Genomic DNA, 23,843 nt, shown 5'->3' with positions numbered 1-23,843 from the left:
TGGCATAACCTCCATCACTTTTCCTAGTCTAAACATATTTGGAGTATCACATTTATACTTTTCCTCCCACTGCAAAGAAATTGTTAGACACCAGATTCCCATACTAGGGACAGATTGTCTCATTCCCAGTTGTTCTCACATTACACTGATTTCAGGGCTTGGCAGGTTAGTCTCCTGAGGGAGGAGAGAAAAGCGCCGCGCAGTCTGGGTATATTCTTAATGCAGTTTGTTCGTTGACACCGTATGCACCAGTCCTGGAGCAGAGGCGGTCACAAACGGCATGCGCCCAGTCCCCTCCGGCAGGGATCGGAGTGCGACATCTGTGCACCATTCCCAGGGGGGCGACTTTGCACCAAAAATAAAGAGAGGAAGGCAGAACGGAAAGGCTTCTGCTGCTTGCAACAGCTCCCCCCACAAACAGGCGGCACCGGCTAAATTCACCCCGGCCACAGTGTTTGTTCAGAGATGAAACATCTGCCCATCTGCTAAGTAAAGATTTGCTCAGCGTGTGTGTGACAGTGCTGCCTGGCGACGCCTGCCACAGCCAGAGAGACAGGTGGGGAGCTGAGCCACAGCGAGGAAGGGAAGGTAAAACGTTATACACACATGTGTGTGGCAGGGTTGTGTTGGTGTATGAGCATGTGTGAGAGAGAGATGCATGGCGGGCGTGTGGGTATGTGTGTTATGCACAGCTGGTGCGCGTGTGTGTGTTGCATGTGTGTGCATGTGTCGTGCATGGTAAGACTGTGTGTGTTTGTGAGGTAGGTGTATGTTTGAGACAGAGATGCCTGGCGGCAGGGTGATGCATGCCGGGACTTGAAGTGTGCATGGGAGGTCAGAGGCCTCGCACAATGGCTATCCCGTGTCCCCAAGCCTCTCCTAGTGAAGGAGCTGAGCGGTTTCCTTCACACGGTCACCAGTGGGGCTTGGGTTATATAAAAATATTATTTGTTGTTCCCACTTGGAGAGAAACATTCCAGTTTGGCCTGTTTGTGTCTTTTATTTTGTAAAGTTTCCTCAGGAAAAGGAGTGGGGTGTAGTGGTTAGAGCAGGGGGCTGGGTGCCAGGACTCCTGGGTTCTATCACCAGCTCGGGGGGAGTGGGGTATAGTGGTTAGAGCAGGAGGGCTGGGAGCCAGGACTCCTGGGTTCTATCAGTCGAAGGTCTTGTCTACACTAGAAAGTCATGACACAACCCCCCTGAGTGCGGACAGATTTTTAAAGGTGTGTGGGTATTTAATTCTCATTCATTGCAAGCCAGCGTTATACACGCGCTCTGATGGCCTACCTGTTCCCACGTGAGACGTACCAGGCAGCTTGGCCCAGATCCTCAAAGGTATGTCGTGGGAGTGACATCATACAACTCAGCGCAGAGGTGGGTTAACTTGCAGGCCCTCAACGGTGGGAGTGCCGGATCTCCGGGAAGAGAGACCAACCAGCTGGATGCCTTCCTCGAATCCAGCTGCCAACCTCTGGCTGACCAATCTGAAGTGGCAGGAGATAAAAAAACAAGCCCGGCTTGTTCTGGGCCCAGGGAGGGGCGCTGACAGGAGGAGGCCTCCAAATGGAACAGTGAATAAGTCAATTACATACAGAATTCACGGGGCAACGGACAAGCAGACTCCATCACAGATGCATAGGTCCCAAGGCCGGAAGGGCCCACTGTGATCATCTAGTCTGGCCGTCTGTACAGCCCCGGCCAGAGACCTGCCTCCGAATAATTCCTAGAACAGATCGGTTAGAAAAACTTCCCAGCTTGATTGAAAAACAGCCAATGAGGGAAAATCCACCATGCCCCCTGGTCAATTGTTCCAATGGTCAATTACTCTCACCGCTAAAAAGGTGCGTATGCCTTCGTTCCAGTCTGAATTTGTCTGGCTTCAACTCCCAGCCATTGCATAAAAGGATAAGGCTGGTTCTGTCTATCCCCATATGTACATCTGGAGCTAATCTAATCTAATCTATCTATCGATCCCCATACACCCCATCTATCTATCTATCTATCTATCTATCTATCTATCTATCTATCCTTGTACACCCCATCTATCTATCCCCATACACCCCATCTATCTATCTATCTATCTATCTATCTATCGATCCCCATACACCCCATCTATCTATCTATCCTTGTACACCCCATCTATCTATCTCCATACACCCCCTCTATCTATCTATCCCCATACACCCTATCTATCTTTCTATCTATCCCCATACACCCCATCTAGCTATCTATCTAACCCCATACACCCTCTATCTAATCTATCTAATCCCATAAACCCCCTCTATCTATCTATCCCCGTACATCCATCTATCTAATCTATCTATCCCCATACACCCCCTCTAATCTATCTATCTAACCCCATACACCCCCTCTATCTATCTATCTATCTCAGGGGTTCTCAAACTGCGGGTCAGGACCCCTCAGGGGGTTGCGAGGTTATTACATGGGGGGGGTCACAAGCTGTCAGCCTCCACCCCAAACCCCGCTTCGCCTCCAGCATTTATAATAGTGTTAAATATATAAAAATGTGTTTTGAATTGATAAGGGGGGTGGCACTCCGAGGCTCGCTGTGTGAAAGGGCCCCCCAGTAGGAAGTTTGAGAACCACTGGTCTATCTCATCCTGGCACCCAGGTGCAGTAAGTACCAAGTGCATTGTCTTATCTCCTGACTTTTTGTTTTAAAACAATCTTCAGCTCATTTGGCTGGTATTGGACCTTCCCCCCCTCCTTCCTCCGGATGCGAAATGAAGTGACATCAGCAAGATCGTCTCATTTTTTGTCTGGGGTGTGGAAGGAAATATGTGCAAATGCAAGACCAGCACCTGCTTCTTCTACTTCCCTTTTCTCCTCCCCACCCTCTGCCCTCCCTACACAGCCCTTTGCTTACTGCAGCCTGATGGCTTGGAGAGAGAGAGAGAGAGAGAGAGAGAGTGTGTGTGTGTGTGTGAGAGAGAGAGAGAAACTGAGAGGCGGGCATGTGGAGGGGTGTCATCCTGCTCCCATATCCCTGCCCCCACCTTGAGAATCTGAGTTTCTCTTCAGAGTTGTCTTGTTACTTTTGTTAGTATTATCATAGAACCCAGAGACAGGCCCAACTGAGATCAGAGCCCGATTGTGCCAGGCGCTGCACAGACCCTGACCGAGATCAGGGCCCCCCATTGTGCCAGGCACTGCACAGACCCCGACCGAGATCAGGGCCCCGTTGTGCCGGATGCTACACAGACTCATCTTGAGAAACCATCTTTGCCACAGACATTTTACAGCCTTGAGAAATGAGGTAAAGGAAGAATCACTATCCTCATTTTACAAGTGAGGAAACTGAGGCACGGGGCAATTCAGTGCACCGCCCACATGCTCATGCCATGCACGAGTGACTCGACCAAGAGTGCGCAACTCATTTAAGAGCTCGTCCCGGTGCCAGCGTAGCACTATTCCAAATGCTAGTGTCACACACCACGCACCCTGTTCCTCGGGTATCACTCGTCCAAGGGCTGGAGTCACACATCCGTTACAGGGTAGCTGGCTTGTCGCTGACTCACCCCCTCACCCAACCTCTGGTGTATGACGAGTCTCAATGTTCGTGTCACACACTTGAGCTGTAAGTGGCTGGAGCCTGAGTGTAACTCGTCCTTGTGCACGCCCTGGGTGCACAGTGCATGTCACACTCAATTTTCATTCGTGCAAAGCCCCAGCCCCTCATGGGTCCTTTCTTTCTTTCTGTCGTTCTTTTTAATCAAGGGACATGCAGCTTAAAGGACAATGCAACACACACACGCAAGGGGGGCTAGCCCGGAGGGGTGGGGGCTGAGCAGGGCTGGTTTGGGCTGGTCAGTACGATGGCTGGTATTGGGGGTAACACAAAATCAGGGCCCCTTGAGCCGCTCAGAGTTCTAAGCAATTGCTTCAGCGGTTTCTGCTCACCGTTACACACACCACATGTGCATTAACACAGCAGCCTTACAAACACACACACACGTATTCACCCTGCAGCCCTACACACACACACACGCGTGTGTGTGCATTAACACAACAGCCCTACACACACACACACACACGTATTCACCCTGCAGCCCTACACACACACACACGCCTGTGTGCATTAACACAGCAGCCCTACACACACAGACACACACATGTGTATTCACCCAGCAGCCTTACCCTGACACACACGTGTGCATTAACACAGCAGCCCTACGCACACACACACACACACACACACACACATACAGTGTGTGTTCACCTAGAAGCCCAGCAGACTCCTGATACTCCCAGTTCTCTACAGGGAAACTGACCAGACAAACACCCGCTTCCTTAACCATCCTCGGCTGGGTGGAGGCAACGGGGGGGTGGGGGTGGAGGGAAAAAAAAGAGCCCGGGTCCCTTTAAGAGCCCCGGAGCATGCGCACGGCTGACAAAAGGGAGGGGCGGACCCCCCCCTCCCCAGTCCGCGCCCTTTCCATTGCGGGACGCCCAGGCGGGCAGAGCACGGCGCCGGTTGGAGACAGGCGAGCCGGGACCGGGACCGGAGCGGGCCACACGCCGGCCGGTGGATCCTGCAGCCGGCTTTTCCCGCAGCCCCCCCCCCCCCCCCGGATCCGCTGCGCCTCGGGGCCGGGGCGATGCCGAGCAGCCCGCGGGCGGCCGCGGCCGGGCAGCCCCGTGGAACGTCGAGACGCTGAAAATTGTTACATCGCGTTCGGAAGTTGGAATCCGGGGCGCGGCGCAGCCCGCCGCTGACCTCTGTCCCGCTCGGGTGAGTGGGGCCGGGGGGGCCAGGAACGGGAGTGGGGCTCGGAGCCGGGGTACCCCAAAACCCCCTTCCGCTTCGCATGGGGAGTGGGTTGATTCCCCCCCCACACACACACATTGCAATGCGCGGGGGGGGGGCATGCACTGATCGCTAGTTACATTCTAAATGCGAGCTCTGTAGGAGGGGAGAAAACGATACAATTAAAGGTCCCCCCCCGCTTCTTGCTTTGAAAATACCCCCCCTTCCATTAAGGGGGGGGAGTAGAGGCACGTGTAAACTTCTGATGGGCGCATGTGGGGAGGGGGGTTGAATTCAGGTCTGATGGGGGAAGGCTTGAAACTTCTCATGGGTGGACTTGCGGGGTTGAATTCAAGTTTGGAAGGGGAGGGGGCAGTGATCCGATTAAAGGGGTGTCCTCTTCTCTTCTCTCCCCCCCCCCCCTTTTCCCCTCCTTGGTTTGAAATATTTCCCCCGTGCAGCATGGAGGAGGAGGGGTGGGAGTGCCCCAGGGTTGGAACTTCTTGGGTGGATGTGGGGGTTTGAATTAAAACGGCCAGGAACAAGCTCTAGAAACTCCTCGCTGTCCGGAAGCAGCGACAGCGCGCACACACCCAAAAAAAAATCAGTCTTGCTTGGGGTGGGTGGGGGCTGGAAGAAAGGGGAAGTGGTAGATTGATTTTTTTTTTTTTTTCTTTGCAGCCCTGACTTGGGTGCTGGTAGCAACCAGCTGTTTTGCTGACTGGGGAGGGGATAGGTTTATTTCCTTTCCCAAGCAAACTGGGGCTTGGTTTTGAGTCTCTCTCTGCCTCCTGGGTTTAACATGTGGGCAGGGAGAGACTCCTGCGAGAATCAGGGGTTTGTCTGAGGGGGCCGGGCAGTGGCACACCTGTCCCCCGTTCTCTCCAGTGTCTTACTGGAGGTTAAAAACATTAAATACGATCTTCCTCCAACTCCCAGCCCAGCTGTTCCGCTTGACGGGAACAGAAGCTTCTGGGGTGGGGGGGGGGAAGCCACATGTGCAGAACTGGGTGGCTGGCCTGGCCCCTGCCTTTTGAGTCACTTTGCAGGGTGGAAGAGCTTGATTGAGTCAGGGAACCTATAAAAGTTGGGTTGGGTCTAGCTGCCGGGTGGGGATTCCCTCTGGCTCCTCGTGGGGGCCATTTTGGAGCTCGGAAAGCAGTTCCTTTCCGCCGTAACACGCTGGGGGTGGGACAGTTTTTGGAGCGTTGGACCCTGATGTAGCAATTTCTGAGGCTCAAAGGTCAGGGCTAAGCGTGAAACTTTTGCTGGTGCAGCAAGATCAGCTAGCGGGGAGTGTGGGGTTTGAAGGACGACTTTAGAGCAGCAAAAGCCCTAGTGTAGACACAGTTATGCTGCCCCCCCCCCCCAAAACCCAACAACCTGCGGTTGGTATGACCTATTTTGTTCCCGGGATTAGCATGAGTTCTACGGGCTGGTATGATAATATATAGCTCTTATCAATCTAGAGCTTTTCATCAGTCGATCTCAAAACCTTTTCTGAAGGAGGACAGGATCATTATCCCTGTGTCTGGCTGGGGAAACTGAGGCACGGAGGGGTGGCAACTCAGCAGGCCAGTGGCAGAGCCAGAAATACTGGGAGAAGGGGGGAAGGAGCAGCTGAAGCTCAAGGACTGAGTTGGCACGGGAATAAACTGGCTGGGAGGAAATCAGAATGTTTTTACCAATGGGGGGGGGGGCTTTGGAAGTGCCCCCGCAGCAGGGGCTGGGAGGGCAAGCAACCAAACTGGCTTTCATAGAATTATAGAATACCAGGGTTGGAAGGGACCTCAGGAAGTATCTAGTCCAACCCCCTGCTCAAAGCAGGACCAATCCCTAAATGGCCCCCTCAAGGATTGAACTCATAGCCCTGGGTTTAGCAGGCCAATGCGCAAACCACTGAGCTATCCCTCTGGAGTCTGCGCTGTTTATGGGTGGGATTCTGTGATTTGGACGGGAAAGGGACTCAGTGCCCTTGTTGTCTGGGTTCCTATGGGTCCCCATGCGGGGAAGAGGGGGCCATGCTGAGGGACCTCCACAAACTTGCCCCAGTTTCACGAAGCTGTTAGATTGGGGGCTGGTGCTCTGATTTCAGGCGCAGAGTAGCGGCTTGCGGGGGGGTGCCTAAAACTGTTTCTGATTGCCTTGAACCGAAATCAGACCCACGAGAGACAGGGTTCCGCTAAACCAAAACAAGATGCTCTTAAAGTGTCGTGAGAGTCGTCCACATGGGGTGTGGGGGGGGGTGTCTACACCTGTCCCATTAAACCGGTTTAACGAAAAGGGTGCAGGCTGGTGTGGCGTCAAGAAGCCAGTTCCCACTGTGGAATTTTGAGACGCTGAAATTGCTACAGTGTGTTCTGACGCTCTGGAGGCAATCGGGCTCCGAGTTTGTTGCTTGCCTCCCCTCGGTTCCTTTTTGGCAAAAGGAGTCTTCCTCCTCCCATAGCTTGGGAAGGACAGACCTACGAGGAGGAGAACTGTTCAGGATGGGACTAAGGGGGACAGACGCCAGCCCGTGGAGCCGCTGTGCCCTGGGGGCGCGGCAGACCAGCCCAGATGATGGGTATTTTCCATCTCCCAGCTCCTGGAAACTTCCCCTCGAGTTTGACCTTCAAGGCAGCTCTGGGCTTGTTCTCTAAGAATGTCTAATCAGATGCTGGCTTAGCAAAATCCCAAGGGGGGATGGGGGCTCTGCTCCCCAGGCTAGCCAGGGACTTGGTGGAGAAATTGGCCCCTTCCCCTAGGGTAGCAATAAACAGCTGGCGTCAGGAGCTGCGTTGAAGTGCCCCGATGCCCTGCCTGTACTTCTGGGGTAATCCTGGCTTCTTTGCAGCAAGTAGGGTGACCAGATGTCCTGATTTTATAGGGACAGTCCTGATTTTTTGGGTCGGTCTTATATAGGCTCTTATTACCCTTCACCCCCTGTCCAGATTTTTCACACTTGCTGTCTGGTCACCCTAGCAGCAAGGCCACCACTGATTTCAGTGTGAGTTAAATGTTTAAATACCTCTTGAGGATCCGGGCCAGGGACCCCAGTAATGGCGTGACATTTCCCTACGCTTTTGCGTTTGGTGAAACTAGCTACAGTTCTGCTTTTGTCCTCAGAGGTGTGGGATCCCTTCCTGGTTTGCTGTTAACATCTGGCCTCTTACGAGAAGAGGTGGTTAGGATGGCTCAGGGCTCCTAGGAGGGGAGGGATCGGGAGTCAGGACTCCTGGCTTTTATTCCCAGCTTTAGGAGGGGAGTGGGGGGTAGAAGTTGGAACAGGGAACTGGGAGGTGGGACTGTAGAAACGAGACATTGATTGTTGTGTGACCTACTGTCCCCTCTGCCTCTGGTTTTTCCCACCTGTGAAATGGGGGAGTTGTTAAAGAGCTTTGAGATCCTCTGTGATCAAGGTGGGTGAAGTGTTGCTGCACCGCACGCAGCCTGAATGTTTTGGAGGGCCTCGGTTTCCATGTCCGATTTGTGGTTAACACTCACACCTAGGCGCTGTGACATGCTTGGCCTGCTTCTTCCTTTGCCCCAAGGAGCTTTCCATTTAAGAAGACAAAGGGTGGGGAGACAGTGTTTCCCCCATTTTACAGATGGGCAAGACCGAGACCTCGAGAGCTCAAGTGGGAATTGGTGGCAGCGCTGGGATATGAGCCCCGATCTCCTGCATCCCGGCCCGTTCACCCTCTGAGTACTTGTGCCTTGCAGTGACCTGCCTCGGGGTGGGGTGGCGCGCAGGAAGCAGAGTTGAGGCTAGCCAGATCACAGGCCCCTGCGTTGCACTTGACTTCATCTCGCTGTGTTCCTTCTCCTCCAGCCTTGTATGGACTGTGCTGCTCGCCCGCAGCCATGGGGAAAATGCTGTCCAAGATCTTCGGCAATAAGGAGATGCGGATTCTGATGCTAGGACTGGACGCGGCCGGGAAGACCACCATCCTTTACAAGCTGAAGCTGGGCCAGTCGGTCACCACCATCCCCACCGTGGGCTTCAACGTAGAGACGGTGACCTACAAGAACGTCAAGTTCAACGTCTGGGACGTGGGGGGCCAGGACAAGATCCGGCCTCTCTGGAGACACTACTACACGGGTACCCAGGGGCTCATCTTCGTGGTGGACTGCGCCGATCGCGACCGGATTGACGAAGGCCGGCAGGAGCTGCACCGCATCATTAACGACCGGGAGATGCGAGACGCCATCATCCTCATCTTCGCCAACAAGCAGGACCTACCCGACGCCATGAAGCCCCACGAAATCCAGGAGAAACTGGGACTGACGCGCATTAGGGACAGGAATTGGTATGTCCAGCCCTCGTGCGCGACGTCGGGGGAAGGACTCTGCGAAGGTCTGATGTGGCTGACATCCAATTACAAATCCTAATCCCGGCTTTCTATACCCACGCACGAGTCTCTAACCAGTGAAACCTTATTCAACCCACCACCACCCTATAGCCCCATCCTCCCCCACTCATCTGTTTGTGTCTCTCTCTCTCACTCTCTCAAAATTGCCGGTGGGGTGGGACTGGATCCCTGCTATGGTACCTTGGCACCCATCCCCTAAAATGGGGGGCCTAGGGTGTCATGAATGCTTTTTGGGGGGGGGGGGTGGCTCTTAGCCTTTTTTCCTCTTGTTTGATTGTAAATCCTGTAGAGTTTATTATTTAATTAACTTGGGAAGCAGGGGATGGGTGTAGACTCTCTCCTCCCTCACCCCCAGCTGTGTTCACAGGGGCAGATCATCTGGTGCTACTGGTGTGCCCTCAACAGCAGCCCTTCTCACCTGTGGTTCATGGAATCCATCCCTTTCCTTATGTCCTGGCGGTTTGCAGAACCAACCAGGGGGTGGGGTGGGGTGGGTGTTGGAGATCTTATACTAGGCACTTAAGATTTTTGCATTGGGGTGGCAGGTTTATGGGGGTCCCCCATCCAGCTTCCCAATAACCCACGATTATAAGAGTGTCCTTGTCCGTTGGGAGTGACAGCTGCATGTCCCAATCAAACTAAAACTCGGTTGATCCTTATTTATCCTCCTGCCCTGCCATTCTTCTCTGCCACTGACCCAGCCCAGGTGAGGCGTAAGGGCTGTCCCCCGTGTGGGAGGGGGCTGGGCCGTGCACGCCTTGGTGACTTGCTTAGCCTGGCGGGAGGGGAGCTGGCGTCCTGGGGAGATGCAGACACGCCCACATGTCTCCTCCCAAACCAGTTTCCCCAGCACGTGGGCGGGGAGAATCAAAGAGCCCATTCATCAGTTAGAGGAGTGGCTCTCCCCCGAATCCTGGGACTACCTGTCCTTGCCGGCTGACGTCCTGTTTGTGGGGAAGGTGGCCATGGGCCTGGTGCAAATCCAGGGGCCGTCAGTCTCCTGGGATGTCAGTGGGCCTTGGGGGGGCACTCTGTCCTTCCAGGAGGTGGGGGGGGGGGAAATCCACTCGGAGATTGCAGGACCTGGTGCAAAGCGGCCGTGCCAAGGTGGAGCTGTTCCCCCCCCCTCCCTCTTAACCCTCTCACACGCACAGCACTTCTCCCTTGGGGAGTCCCCTGCCCCCTCCGATTTCAGGCGGCTCACCTCCAGCCCAGCCCCTGGTTCGTGGGCCCTTTCCTCGCTGTTTGGGGAGGCGGGCGGGGCAAAGCTGCCACCTTGAGAAACCTGCTAGACGAGGGCGTGGATTAAACTCCCTTTTTCCTTCCCTGCGTGGGTGCTGCTCCAACCAAACCCAGCACTGGAATGAGTTTGCGTGGCCTCTGCCCGCCCCACCCGAGGCCTGTTCTCACCACCACCCCCCTTTCCCCTTGCCACACACATCCACTGAGATGTGCCCTCCCACCCTGCCAGGACCCCGCTGCCGTGGCTTTGAGCAGGGACTGGTCTGGGAAGGAGGCTCCCTAGAGCCATGTCCCCACATCCCCTCCTTATCTCTGAGTCCTGTGGGCAACCCTTGAGGGAAATCACACACCACCATCCCTGCAGCTGGGCTCCCAACCTACTCCGTGGGTGTGCCCCTCCTGGGAAAGAATGAATCATAACTAGGAAAAGGGGTGGTGCCCTCCCCCCCTCGGGTGCCTGTGTCTAATTACTAAGGAGTCCATGCCAGCCGGGCCTTTTTTTGTTGCAAGCCGGCTCCTGGCAGCCCCGGTGCCACCCGGCCGTGGCGTGGTCCCTGCCTTCGCCAAGACTTGGCCTTGTAAACTTTGTCCCTGCCTCTCGCTCGAAACCGGCTCAGCCTCTTGGCGCGGGGCACAGGACATGCGCTGACTCCCTCCCCTTGGGGCGAGGGGAGACTAGCCACTGTCTTGATGCTGCGTTTGTCCTTAAGCTTCCCAGCATTGCCTTTCTGGGGGGGGTGCTAGCCGTGTGGACTAGCACTTAAAGGGGCAGGTGTGCCAATTCCCCCCCTCCCCCAATCTGACGCACATTTTGGCTGACAAGAAGCCCGGTGATGCAATAGAAGCGATGTACGTGGCGGTGCCAGTTGCACCGTAGGGCTAGAGGCGAGTGCGCGGTGGGCAGATTTGGGAGCAGCGTTCCTTGAGCATTCCAGCTTAGTACATGTATCTTCCTTTTGCTCCCCCCCCTTCCAAAATCCCCCTTTGCCACCGGCACCAGTCTGCTCCTGCTGAAATGAAGCCGGGTGAGGGCTGCGTGCGTGATTGATGACTCTGCGGCTCTTGTTTCCTGCGGGACGGCTGTGATTCTTTGGGCAGGCTCGTCGTCCTGCAGAAAGGGCCTAGTTTTCCCCCCTGCCCCTCCCCTCCTGCATCTCGTACAGGGTGAGCAGGGGAAAGCACTTAAAAGTCTGGGCTTGGGCCTGGCACGAGCAACTTCTACCGTGGGGGCGACTGCAGAGCGCGAGTCCCATGTACTCTTCCTCCACACTCGGCTGATTGGCCCTGTTAACGGTGCGTGCCCACTTTCCCAGCCCCGATTCCATAGGCACAGAACTCTGTGTGTAGGGGGCTCCACCGGCCCTACAAATTTAGCAGATGCTGCTGCAGGGTGGTGTCATAAGGCTGTTTCCACTCACTGGTTGGGGCCGTTAAATAAGCGTCTCCTCATTACACAGACGTTCATCTCAAGTGCGTGTGTGTACGCCCGCTGGCGTGGGAGCGGAGTCCGCTGTGCGGTGGGTGGCCACCTCATCTCCCCCATGATCCTGCATCTGGTTTGGTTCTGATCAGAGCCGGTGGAGCGTTCACCTTCCCTGTGGGCGGTGGGGATGAGGAGAGGCTGACTAAAACCTTCCTCCCAAAGGGGAGAGAATTGGAGACTCTCTTGTGCCTTTACTGAAGTGCCAGTGTTGCTTAAAGGAAAACAAAGGTACTGTAAGAGTAAGATGTGCTCAAATCCGCTGGGGGCTGTAATCTGCTTGGGGAGATGCTACACAGGGGAAGTATTCTCTGCTGCTGAACTGCCTACTGTACATGTCATCTGGGAAGATTGGGCATCTCCCATTTTTTTTTCTTTGGTAAATTTCTCCCTGCAGCCGGAGGCGCGGCGAGAGCAGTGTGTTTCAAAGGGCTCGATTCCCTCTGACAGGGTTGTTTTTTTTTAATGGGTTTTTTTTTTTTTTTTTCTTTCTAATCTTTATGCAAATGAAAATCTTTTTTAAAAATCGTATTGGCTGCCGTCCTGTGCTTTATTTCTCACTTTCATGCAGAGATTTCCCCTCTATAAAAGGGCCTGTTTTTTTTTTAATTCCCTCTCCCCCGAGTGTCTCTAACGAGGCAGCATCAGACAGTGGTTAGAGCCCTGGACAGGGCACCTGTGATCCAGGTTCTATTTCCGGCTCTGCCACTTTGACCTCTTCCCCCGCTCGCCCCCTACGTTTCTTCACCGGTTTAAAAGGGGGCTGTGACCCGTCTCTTGTAAAGCACGCTGGGAGCCGGGGGCTGAAAAGGGCCGCGGCCGAGCTAAGCCCAATGGTTGTTATAACGCTGCCCTAGCAAGGCTCGGCGGTTCTCAAACGAAGTCCGGTGTCCTATGCCCTGCGGAAGGGCTGGCACCTGGGCAGAGTTGGGGGTACACAACGGCCTCAGAATGGGGGTGATTTTTGCATGAGTAGAGCTGGTGCAAAGCATCAGTGAACCGGGCCTGAGGTTTCAAGGCAAGCATGGTTGGTTGAACTGCCTTTTTTTTAAGATGACGGAACCACTGGCTACCTACAGTGGCTCTGGGGTCAAGCAAGCTCCCGAAAGGTGGGCTCTGGTCGCAGTTCTGCCCCTGGAGGGCTCCCCCTTCTGTGGCTCGCTTTGCTGAGCCGGGGCTGAGGTTCTCACAATGTGCTCCGGGGGACCAGTACGAAGCGTGAGTGGTGTCTTACTGATCATTTCGCTTCCTCTTTCGAGAGGGGAAGCGTGGCTGTGACTCGGGCATGGAAGCGGGCGCAGAGCGGGTGGGAGGCGGCAGCTGATCTCATTTCCGGCTCGCTGCACCGACGCCTCAGCCCCGGACTTTTCAGAAGAAAACCAAATTGGCGTCTGGACACACGTGACACCCCTCCCCCGTGCCTACCCCACTCAGCCCCCCACCACCTCGCTATGCAGCGGGTCATCCTGCTTTCCACAGCCTCGCTTGTTTCCTGCAGACCTACTGAGCAGGGGCCTAGGACCCAGGACCCCTGGGTTCCAGGCTCAGCTCTCACGGGGGGGTTTGATCTCGGTGTTTGCAGCCCCTCTCGCTGCCAACCCAACGAGGGGGAGGGGCTTGAGAACTTCTCAAAAGCAGGCTTGGGACCTTTTGAAAATGGAGCTCTACTTGCTTTCTTTGCTGGACTGGCTCCTCTGTCTCTGGAAGGGGTGGGGGAAGAGGGGAACTACCCCCTCTGCTGGTAAGGAATGGGGCGAAGATCTAAGCCAATCCTTTGGGATTGTTTTGGAAATGGGGAAACTGAGGCACAGAGGTCCAGTGACTTGCCTAAAAGGAGAGCGTCCATGGAAGGGCTGGGAACAACCCAGGAGTCCTAGCTCCCAGCTCTAACCTTAGAGTCTAGACCCCCCTGCCTTCCCAAAGCTGGCACTAGAACTCGACTCCTGGCTACTAACCTGCCTGCTCTAACCACTAGGTTCCACTTCCCCCATGACTTCTTTTAGCATTGCAACCCAGCCCTGTTATTGGGCCCTACCTGAGTATAACTACTTAGGTGGTTTCTTTAATCCCTCTTTTCCCCACCCCCTCATATCTCCCTGCGTGCAGCAGTAGGGCGTGTTATCCTGGGCCGAACGGGAAAGACCAGTAACTGGGTGGGGGGAGCCCGTTGAGGCCAAACCTTTTAGACCCAAACTCCCTTGCCCCCTCCACACACACCCCCCCCACACTAGCGCTGGGTGCGCCCCTTGCTGCTTCTCTAGCCAGCCAGTACCTCGCTATTGGATCCCTTTTTAAAAGAGACAAAGCACCAAATGCCTCCGGCTGATTAAATTAACGTGACCCAGGAAGGACAGCATGCTTGTGCCTATGAGACGCAGGCCGGGCACATGCCGCAGAGACGAAATATTGACACCGAGGGGGCTTTCCTTGCCTCATCGCTTTGGCCCATGCAGGGCCGTGAAAGAGAGAGGCAGGTCCCAGCGCTGGCATAAACCTTTCAGCTTGCTGGCGGGACAGGGTTTGCCAGTCCTGGGGAGCAGAGCTTTGCGTTGTACCCCCCGCTGGAGGCAGTCTGAATTTGGGCTGTTCGCCGTAGGGAGCGCCTCACAATGGGCGGATGTCCCCCAGAGGTAGGGAATGTCTGCAAGCAATCAAAGATCCGTGGCTGGCCCGGGTGCTGCGATAGGCTACCATGTTTTGTTTTGTTTTTATGGCAGAGTAGACGTGTGTGTAGACTTCTAAGGCCGGAAGACAGCATTAGGGCATCTTCAGCCTATGTGCGACAGGAGAATTTCCCCCTGGTTTCCCTGGGCCGGGCCCACGCTCTTCCAGACAGGACACTCTGGATGTGAAGATGTCAAGAGACGGAGCATCCGGCTCTCCCTTGGGGGTTGGTTCCTGGGGTTAATCGCCCGCACTCTTAAAAATCAGTGCTTTGTTTCTTGTTGGGTCTGGCTTTGGGTCTTTCTCTGCTAGATTAAGGAGGTCTTCAGTACCTGCTGTATTCCCCCTGGGAAGGTACTTGAGTCCCTGCTCCATCATCCCTCTTAATGCTGGAGAAGTGAGGCCCCGGGTTCACCCAGGAAGTCTGGGGCTGAGCAGGGACTTGGGAACCCAGATCTCCCCACGTCCCAGTCTTGGGGCTTTGCACTGTCCTTCCTCCCCTCTGGCCCAGGGGCTGCAGGAGGGCATGCCCTGTGCCCACAGCGGTCTGCCGTTAACATCTCTGAAGCTGCTGCCCAAGGGCTTCTCTGAGGCAGTCGGCAAAGGGGGCGGCTTTCGTGAGGGAGACGTTCCTCCACCAGGACAGAGGCTGAGACCTTCCAACTCGCTCCACGTGGGAGACCAAATGGCCTCAGGTAAGAATGTTTGGTCCCTGCTAGCCCGGAGGGGGGTTTGAACCAGTGCCCTGGGAAGGCTCTGTAAACCACTGCCACGCCTCTCAGCCTCCTGCCTGCCTTCCCTTTGCCACCTGACCTAGATCCTCTCTACAGGCACCTGGGCGGGCACTGTGAGCTTTGCACGCGTGCGACGGGTGCCGCTTGGGGCTGCACAGGGGGGCTGTCGGCGGGGTGCCCCGTTGGGAGACGGGGGAAAGGGGAAAGCTGGGAGGTGGGAGGGGTCAGCCAAGGCCCCTGCTCATGGAAGCTGAGTTGAGAGCGAGCCGGTGCGTTTCCTGGGCTGAGCCAGCCGGTACCTCTGCGCTCGTCCGCTTCCTGTCTCTGCGGTTAGAGAGCCGGTGCAGTCTCCCTCTGCCTACTGTATTTGCGTCTTTGTGAGCCGAACGGCACAGCCGGGGGGGGGGGCCGGGGACTGTGCTCTGTTAAAGCCGCCGAGCTGCAGTCGCTGAAGCTGAACGGAGACCGGACAACTCGTTTCACTTGTGCCCCCTGTTCTTAATGCCCTCAGTTCTGCTACACTCACAGCCCTGGAGAACGAGGGGCTCTGTGTACCCCCCCCCAAGCAGGTACAGCACAGGTCTACCCCCCCCCCCAACCACATTACCCCCAGCAGGCTCGGTCTCTGGGGGCCCAGTTATTCCTGGGCCTCCCTGCTGGGATGTGGAGGGCGATTGGGAGGGTGTGTGGGGGGGTGCTGTTCCCCTGGGAACTAGACTCAAACCTAGCAGCCTGCTCCATGCAGATCACGGGATGGCAGATAGTCATTGACTTTGCTAATGTAGTTTAGATTAGAGCCAGTCCCTTGGCGGGAGGCCCCCTATCCCGTGCCCTGGTCCCCCACGCTGGCCAGTCCCCCCTACCTGGGCCTGGATTGCAGGTGGTGCCCCCTAGAGGGGAAAGGCTTTATACCCCATTCCTTGACTCTCAGTCCCTCTTGCAAATGCATTCCCTATTTGTAACAGGGCGCCCCCCCCCCCCCCCCCCCGTTTTCTGTATTTGTTTTGCTCCAGTTTAAATGCCTGCCCTCTAGCCCGGCAGGCCCCCTCCAGCGATCCTCCTTCCCCCTTTTGTTTTCCAATCATTCTCAGGTTGTGGAGCAGGCATCTTGCCAGCGGGCAGCGAGGGCTGATGGTCTTTGCCGTGCCTCCCAAGCGGAGGCTGCTCTGAGACCGACAGGTGAATGGGGCCTCCCTTCCCCACAGCCACTCGTCTGGTTATCACTTTAGCTCTGGCCCCAGCTTCCATTCCCAGAAGATCTAGGGCTGAGGGGGCGATCGATTACGTAGATTCAGGGTGGGGAATGGCTCTGTCGCTGCTCCCTCAGGCTCTCTCGGCCAGAAGGGACCATTGTGAGCATCTAATCTGACCTCCTGCACCTTGCAGGACACAGAACCTCACCCACCGACTCCTCTGAGAGACCCCTAACCTCTGGCTGAGTTACAGACATCCTCCTATCATGAGTTAGACTCCAGTGACCGAGAATCTGCCATTTATGCTCGTTTAAACCCGCCACTGCCCTGTGCCCCGGAGCCGGCTTCTGCAGGGGAATCGTGAGTTCGCATCCCCATTGCAGAATCATCTCATCTGGGCTGGCTTCCCACCCCACTGCTGGCTTTTCAGATGCTGGGCAAGGCTCGGGAAGTCCTCTCGCCACCCACCACCGAGCGGGGCGGGTTTGGGAAGCAGCACGGGGCATCCTTCCTTGCCGTGGGACCCTGGGCTATGTAGGACCGAGCGCTCAAAGCTTCCTGCTGGCCTACCTCTCCCCTTCCCCCAGCCTGCTTCTCTGGCCCCATGTTGGAAACGTCTCCACTGCAAATTAAGCTCCGGGTTAGTAGAACTCGAGTGAGCAGCCCCTGGGTTTGTTAACCTAGGGCTTGAGCGTCTTGCACGGGTTTGTAACCAGGTTAGGAAGTGTTGAACGCTGGGGCTCCAGCATCTACACTGCATTACGCCGGCCTGAGTCCAACCAGCCGTATCCCAAACTTCCTGTGTTTTCGTGGTGCAGGGTGGGAAACCTTGACTGGCCAGAGGGCAAAGAAAGTCAGCCTGTGGGATTGTGGGATACTTTTGATGGATTCCCCGAGTCCAGTGTGGCTGCGTCTACAATGCAAAGCAATAGGGCTTGAGCCCTGAGTTCCAGCTTGACTCTGGCTCGGACGCTCTATCCCCGTGGGATCCTGGGACCCGGGATCAGTGCAATTTGTGTGTAGGCAGAAGTGGGGTTAGGCTTAAGCCCCAGGTTCAAACTCAGGCTCATGGTGCAGTGTCGATGCACCCAGCAGGTGGAAAGCGGTGTGGGCCGGATGCAGCATGGGCAGTTCGTTCCCAGGGCTCGTTTGCTTCTTGGCCCTCGTGCCGAAGTTGCCAGTCAAGGGGCTGCCGAACACTAACAGGGAGGGGGAGATCAAGGGGGGCACGTGTGCCAGGGTGTGAGCTGAGACTGGCCCAACTCATGTCACAGGTGAGCCAGCAGTAACATGATGGCTACAGGAGTAGAGTGCTAAGGCACGGATCCTGCAATCAGCTGAAATCAACGGAGTTAGGTGCTTAAACACCCGCCAGGATCTGGTCCAAAGCGTCTGTTCAGCCTTTCTGGACAAGCCCTAGGGAATCTGTTTCTTTGGCTGGTGGGATACACTCATTTCAGCTGGTTGGGGTGACCTGGGGACCCAAGAAACCCCCCTGTCAGCCCTGCTGCTGTCCTGTGTTCCCCTGCAGAGCTGCTAGCCCCTAGCCAGACAGCAGTAGCATGACCCCCAACTAAAGAACCCTGCGATTGCAGGGCCCCGGAGCCGGGCTGGCAGCCACGTCAAAGGTGTTTCCTCAGTCAGCTGTGTGCTCTGTACCTCTGGTCCCGCTGGGGTGGATCCAACTCAAATATTAGATTTGGGGGGGGGGATCTGAGTCCCTGAAGTGTCCTTTGCCCCATGGAACAGCTGATTCCCCTTGTTCAGCAAAGCTAGGGTGAAGTGAAAGGTCAGAGTGGTGTTTGCAAAAGGCAGAGGAAATCTCTGATGAGTGGCAGCGAGGGGCAGGGGGGCTGGAGGGGAGGGGGATGAGTCACGGTAGATGCTGCTCTCAGCTGTAGGGTGCCGAAGCCCGTGACGGAAAGGTACTGATCTCTGACAGCAGTGCCATCCCTGTGTGATCTGCCGTTCCCATCTGGGGCCCTCCTGGCCTCTCGCTCCTGATTTGCAACTTCCCCTGTTCTTCCAGCCTGGGGTTCCCCAGCTCTGCTGATGTACCACAATCCCGACCCACAGCCCTGCCTGGGGTCCCGTTACACCCCTCCCTGCCGATGCTCTCGACACTCCCCCTCCCCAGTGCCCCCCACTCCCTGCTTTGCTGATGCCCGGCCTGCAGCCTCCTCCTTTAATGTTTGTAAAGCCCTTGGAGCTGCTGGGGCGGTTGTAGTGGAGCTAACACAAGACTGCAAAGACCCGGGCAGGTGGGAATAAGCCAAACTGGATTGCACCTCGTTGCGCCGGAGGGAGGTTTGAGGGGTGGGTGGTTGGCGGGGAGAAGGGGATTCAAAGTCAGTAGCAAGGTCTTGCAACGGAGCCAGCCACATACAGAATAAAAGGCCAGCGCTTGTTTGCAATCGCTTGGCCTAGCACGGCTGTTCAGGGCGATGACCTCCTAGACAGCCTCTGCAGTGCCGGTTTAAACCCAGCAATCCCAGCTCTTGCCCTGTTTTCCAGGAACACGCCCGCCCGGGCAGTCTTTGAACCTGGCCAGTCTCGTGCCAGAGTGCGTGGAGGGAGGGGGGCAGCCAGGAGCCTTTCAAAAAGAACAGGAAACGGTTCCGATCTTGTTAACCCCAGGCTGGTTCTCAGATGTCCTGTACCTTCCCCCCTCCCCTGGGGGGGATGGCAAAACCCCTCTGGGAACAATTGCGCTAACCCCCCTTTCGAAGCATAAGCTAGAGGCGGGATGTGCCACTCAATGGAGCAGCGGTGTCACCCAGGGAGGGGGCTGGCTGGGCGCAGGCTGATTTGTGTCAGCGGGAGGTAGGGTACCAGACCGGAGAGGCCTGATTTTTCCCAGCCCTCTGCTCCTGAGATGGTCACTCACCAGGGCCAGGTGAGGATGAAACACTTCCCAGTCGGATTGGTGACACTGGGCATCGGTGATGGAGAATCAGGCCTGAGGGATGGGCACTGGAAGTCTGGCGGGATACCGCAGAGCCAGAGGATGTTGGAGATGGTCTGGGTGCTCTTGGTACACCCCAGTTGTGTTGCAGCTTGGCATGCCAGAGCTCTGGGCTTATGGCAAAGGGGGCACATGCCCCCCACCCCTCCCAGAAGGAGGCATGTGTAGCTGATCTTCTCAGAAGGGGGCGTGGGGCCAGAGGACTTCTTGCCGCAGGGGTTCTGTACCATGCCCGTGCCAGCAGCCCCTGCCGGATCCCCCATACCCTCAGCACAGCCTGAGACTAGAAAGTGTTGGGGGGTGGGAACATCACTGATTTGCTGCCCTTTTCAGTGTCCGGGCAAGGGTTTGGGTAGTTAGTACAACTGCAGCCACCAGGTCAGATTCACGGTGTGTCAGCCCCAGGCCTGAGCGTGAACCTGGCAAGCCAGGGGAACCCACAGGCGCCTTCCCCTCCCCTCTGCCCCCTCCCAGCTTCAAGGAACTTCTTCTAGCTGTCAGCCTCTTGACTGTGCCCTCGGGAGCAGGGGAAGGGGATGGGAGTGTGGGCCCATCCCTGGGGATTGCCGCAGATCCGCCTGAGCAAGCAGGGGGGAGCGGGTGAGAGGGGGGGCGTTTTCCAGGAGCCTGACGCATGCTGTCCGTTATGAGGGCCGCATATGGACCAGAGGGGAGCTCAGCCCATCCGTGAGCAGAGTGGCTGGGAGGGATTGGCTGCACCCCAGGGAGCGCTCGCTCAGAAAGGAAGGTCTGAGAGAGCCACGCCGCAGCTGTGAGGGGCTCACACAGGCGGGCAGGGAGGAGAGGCAGCTGTCACCCCATCTCCTCTCCCTTGTGTTCCTGCTTGAATTGCTGGTTGGCTTTAAACCCAGGGCGGTTTAGAGAGCTGGCTAGTCAGGTACTATGAAAGCAACTCAGCCCAGACCCACAGCCCCCTGCTGCTTCCATCCTCAGCTGCCAGCCCCAGGCTCCCCCCATGCCACCTGCAGCTCCTGCTCCCCGCCAGCCACGAAGAAAAGCGGAGGGAGCAGCTGTCCCCCCAAGCCATTCCCAGGTGGGCCGGGTTGGTGAGGACAATGGAAATACCCACAGCGGGAGGTCACGTCCCACTGCCTCATTTTGCTGAATGATCCCCATGACTCCAGTCCAGCGTCTCTCCATCCAGACAGCAGCAGGGCTGACCACTTCCTGCAGCTCGCGCAGGTTTAAAACCCAACGCCTCCCACAGAGCCTTTAACCTCTAAAGCACCCGCCTAGATCCAGCCTGGACCCTAGTGAGCGACTGGGCCGGGGGCTATCTCAAGCGGCGTAGGTGATACAGGACAAAGCCACCCATGGTTTTGTCTCAGGACTGAACACAGGACAAGCCACAGACAAATAGGGCTGCCCAGCTTCCCACCGGAGAAATGGCCAGCCTACTGCTGAAAAACCTTTCATCTAGTGGAGAAAGGCAGAATGGAAATCCAAGCCGAACAAATTCAATTGAGAAATACAGCACCGATTTGATTTAACAGTGTGGGTAATCAAGCATGGGGAACCAACTCCCAAGGGAAGGTAGGTAGTGGGGTCTCTGTCTCTTGATGGCTTCAGATCAACACTGGTTTCGTTTCTGGATGAGACGCTTTAACCAACCAACCATCGAGTTGTGGGGCTCGATATAGCGATAACTGGGTGAAATTCTCTGGCCTGTGGGATTCAGGAGGTCAGGCTCAATGACGTAAGATCTAATGACCTTCTGACCTAAAAATCTATGACCCTGAGCCAATCACTTTCCCTCTCCGGGCCCCCAACCCTCTCTCAGTCTTGTCCATTTAGACTGGAAGCTCGCTGGCGCAGGGACTGTCTCTTAGACCAGGTCTACTTTTGCCGGTATGATAAAGTTGGCTCGGGGTGTGATTTGTTTTTAAGGACAATTTTATATCAGCAAAAGCCCCAGTATGGACAAAGTTATACTGAAAAAATGTCCTTTTACTGGGATAGCTAATTTTGTTTCAATGAACGGGTCTAAACCAAACTGGCAAAAGCACACTGCTGTTTGTAGTTGCTGTATCTGCTCTAGGATGGTTTGAGGGTAACACCAAATCTTTTCAGTGTGGGCTAGACCCAAATCACCCCCCCTCCCCCAGCTGATTTAGCTGTGCCAGCAAAGTCTCCAATGGAGTCACAACTGTGCTGACAGATGAGTGTCTGTTGGCTTAGCTGATGTTGTTTAGGGAGCTGGCATTGCTAAGCTAGCAGAACTCCTTCTGTCAGCACATGGTGTATCTACACTATGCCAGCATAGGCTCTGTAGTGTAGACGTGGCCTAAAAACTGTCTGTCCAGCGCTCATCACAATCGGTGCCACAACGAACACTGCTAGCTGGCAGACGGAGGTGTAAGAAGCCCGCTTTGCTGCCCCACATGCTGTCTCTATCCTGAGGATAAATATGGGACTCAGGGGGTCATTATCTCAGCACTTAAAAGCATCAAGGAGAATTTAACATTTAAAGGACCTTGCTTGGTTTAATCCTTCTTTTGATCATCCCTGCAATACATTTCCTCAGCAAGAACCCTTCCCAACCCCATAACTGCCTACAAATGGCTTTTATTGTTCCCGCGTCAGCATAATTGCTCGTGTCTTACCCCTCTGTAGAAACCTCGCCATCTCTGAAGCACTGTAGGCAGGATGAGTCAGTCGGGGATGAGCTGTTTTAAATATGTCCCTTTCTGATGGGGAAAAAATGCTTCCCACAAGAAAAGGAAGCTTTTTTTTTTAACCTTCTTAATTGGGTAAAGATGTTCTCTTGGCATATTAAAGAAACCACCAGCTGCAGAGATATAATAATGTGGGGTTTGTGGAAAGCAGAGGAGAATAGGCAGGAACTGTACAGGGACCTTGCTCTCCAACTAGAAGTTATTTTGTAAATGTGATGACTGGCTTACAGGATCGGAAAATTAATCTAGGGTGACCAGATGTCCCGATTTTATAGGGACAGTCCCGATTTTTGGGTCTTTTTCTTATATAGACTCCTATTACCCCCCACCCCCGTCCCGATTTTTCACACTTGCTGTCTGGTCACCCTAAATTAATCTGTCTTTAAACCTAACCTTCCCACCCAGCAGGACCTTGGCATTACACTAATAATATTCCCTGCCTGAAAAAGCTACATTAAAAGAATGATGAAATGTACAAATCAGTGAATGCCAAAGGTTGCCTGTATCCCCTTAACTCTGCCCTGGCCCCTTTGAGACAGCGTTCTGCTGCTGTCTGGAAAATGGTGCCCCAAGCTGCCATTTCTTTGTTTTGCAAATTCCATACCAAAAACTACATTAAAATAATGTTAAAGTTGCAAAGTCAAGCTCTCGAAAGGAAATGCCAAAGAGAAGGTTGCCTGTAAAACTCTGTCCCCATCTACGTGCATTGTGTGTTTAGGGCAGGTCAAAAGTTTTCTGCTGAAAATATTTTTTGGTGGAAAATTGGGTTTTTGATTAAATGATTTTTTTCATGAACAGTGTCTGCTTCCCTTGGAAAATTTCAGTTATTTGTAAAAAAAACAAAACAAAAACAAATGCCCCCAAACCAGAAAGTTTTTCAGCCAACCCAGGAAATATTTCAATTCAATTCAATGCTTTGCAGTGCTTCATGGGTTTTGTAGCTTGGGTGTCTCATGTCATCTGGACTCCCCAGTCAGATAACATCTCTCATGGTGCACCAGGGCCCGGGACTCCCATCATGCAGAGAGGGGTCTGCAGTGCAGGCCCCAAAGAATTTACAATTTAAGCGCAAGACATCCCATGCAGACATCCCCTTCTCATAGTCCAGCATGTGCACTGAATGAGGCAGGGGGCTTGACAAAAAGAAATAGTATGTTCTGATGCAATGACAGATGGTCTCAGGGTACAGGTGCAAATGGGCAGAGTGCAGGTTACATGGGGAACCGTGGAACAGCTGAGCTGCACGGGGATGAGCTGATGAGAGGTGAAACGACGCCACAGTGTCAGAACCTCACCAGGCTGCATGCTGGGCCTTGACGAGACCCCTGGGCTGAAGGCTGAAGGCCATGGGCCCCTGAGGCTTGAGGCAAGCCCCCAGCTTGGGCTCCCTGAGGTGACCCTCGCCCCTGCCTGGAGCCCATGGCCCTGATGGCTTTGAGGCGGCCCCAGGGCCAATGGGCCCTGGGGTCTCACAAGGCTCCACCCTGGCTGAGCCCCTCCCCCTCAAGCCAGACCCCCCCAGGTGAGCCCCTGCCCCTCAATCTCCCCTCCTGGCTAAGCCCCTCCTCCTTCTGACTGAGCCCTTCCCCCTCAAGCCAGACCCCGCCCAAGTGAGCCCCTCCCCTTCAGTCTTCCCTCCTGGCTAAGCCCCTCCTCCTTCTGTCTGAGCCCCCCCCCCCCCCGCCACACCCCCCCCCCCCAGCCCCCCCCTCCGCCTCCCCCACCCCCCCCCCCCTCCCCCCCCCC

At 55.4% G+C, this 23,843-nt stretch overlaps 1 protein-coding gene across 1 annotated transcript; it reads left to right on the top strand.

Annotated features, from left to right (window-relative positions):
* Positions 1-4,569: 4,569 nt before the first annotated feature.
* LOC117888886 (ADP-ribosylation factor 6-like) lies at positions 4,570-9,471 on the top strand. The gene is made up of 2 exons (XM_034792672.1): positions 4,570-4,753; positions 8,583-9,471. The coding sequence occupies exon 2, from the start codon at positions 8,615-8,617 to the stop codon at positions 9,140-9,142; it is 528 nt and encodes a 175-aa protein (XP_034648563.1). The 5' UTR covers positions 4,570-4,753; positions 8,583-8,614; the 3' UTR covers positions 9,143-9,471.
* Positions 9,472-23,843: the final 14,372 nt, after the last annotated feature.

This window comes from Trachemys scripta, chromosome 16, assembly GCF_013100865.1.
Source record: "Trachemys scripta elegans isolate TJP31775 chromosome 16, CAS_Tse_1.0, whole genome shotgun sequence".
NCBI lineage: Eukaryota > Metazoa > Chordata > Testudines > Emydidae > Trachemys > Trachemys scripta.
Note: the sequence above shows the minus strand (reverse complement) of the source record. Positions and strands in the feature narration are given on the sequence as shown.

Excerpts from the sequence above, each read along its gene's own strand:
- LOC117888886 (XM_034792672.1), top strand. The coding sequence starts at position 8,615 with ATGGGGAAAATGCTGTCCAAGATCTTCGGCAATAAGGAGATGCGGATT.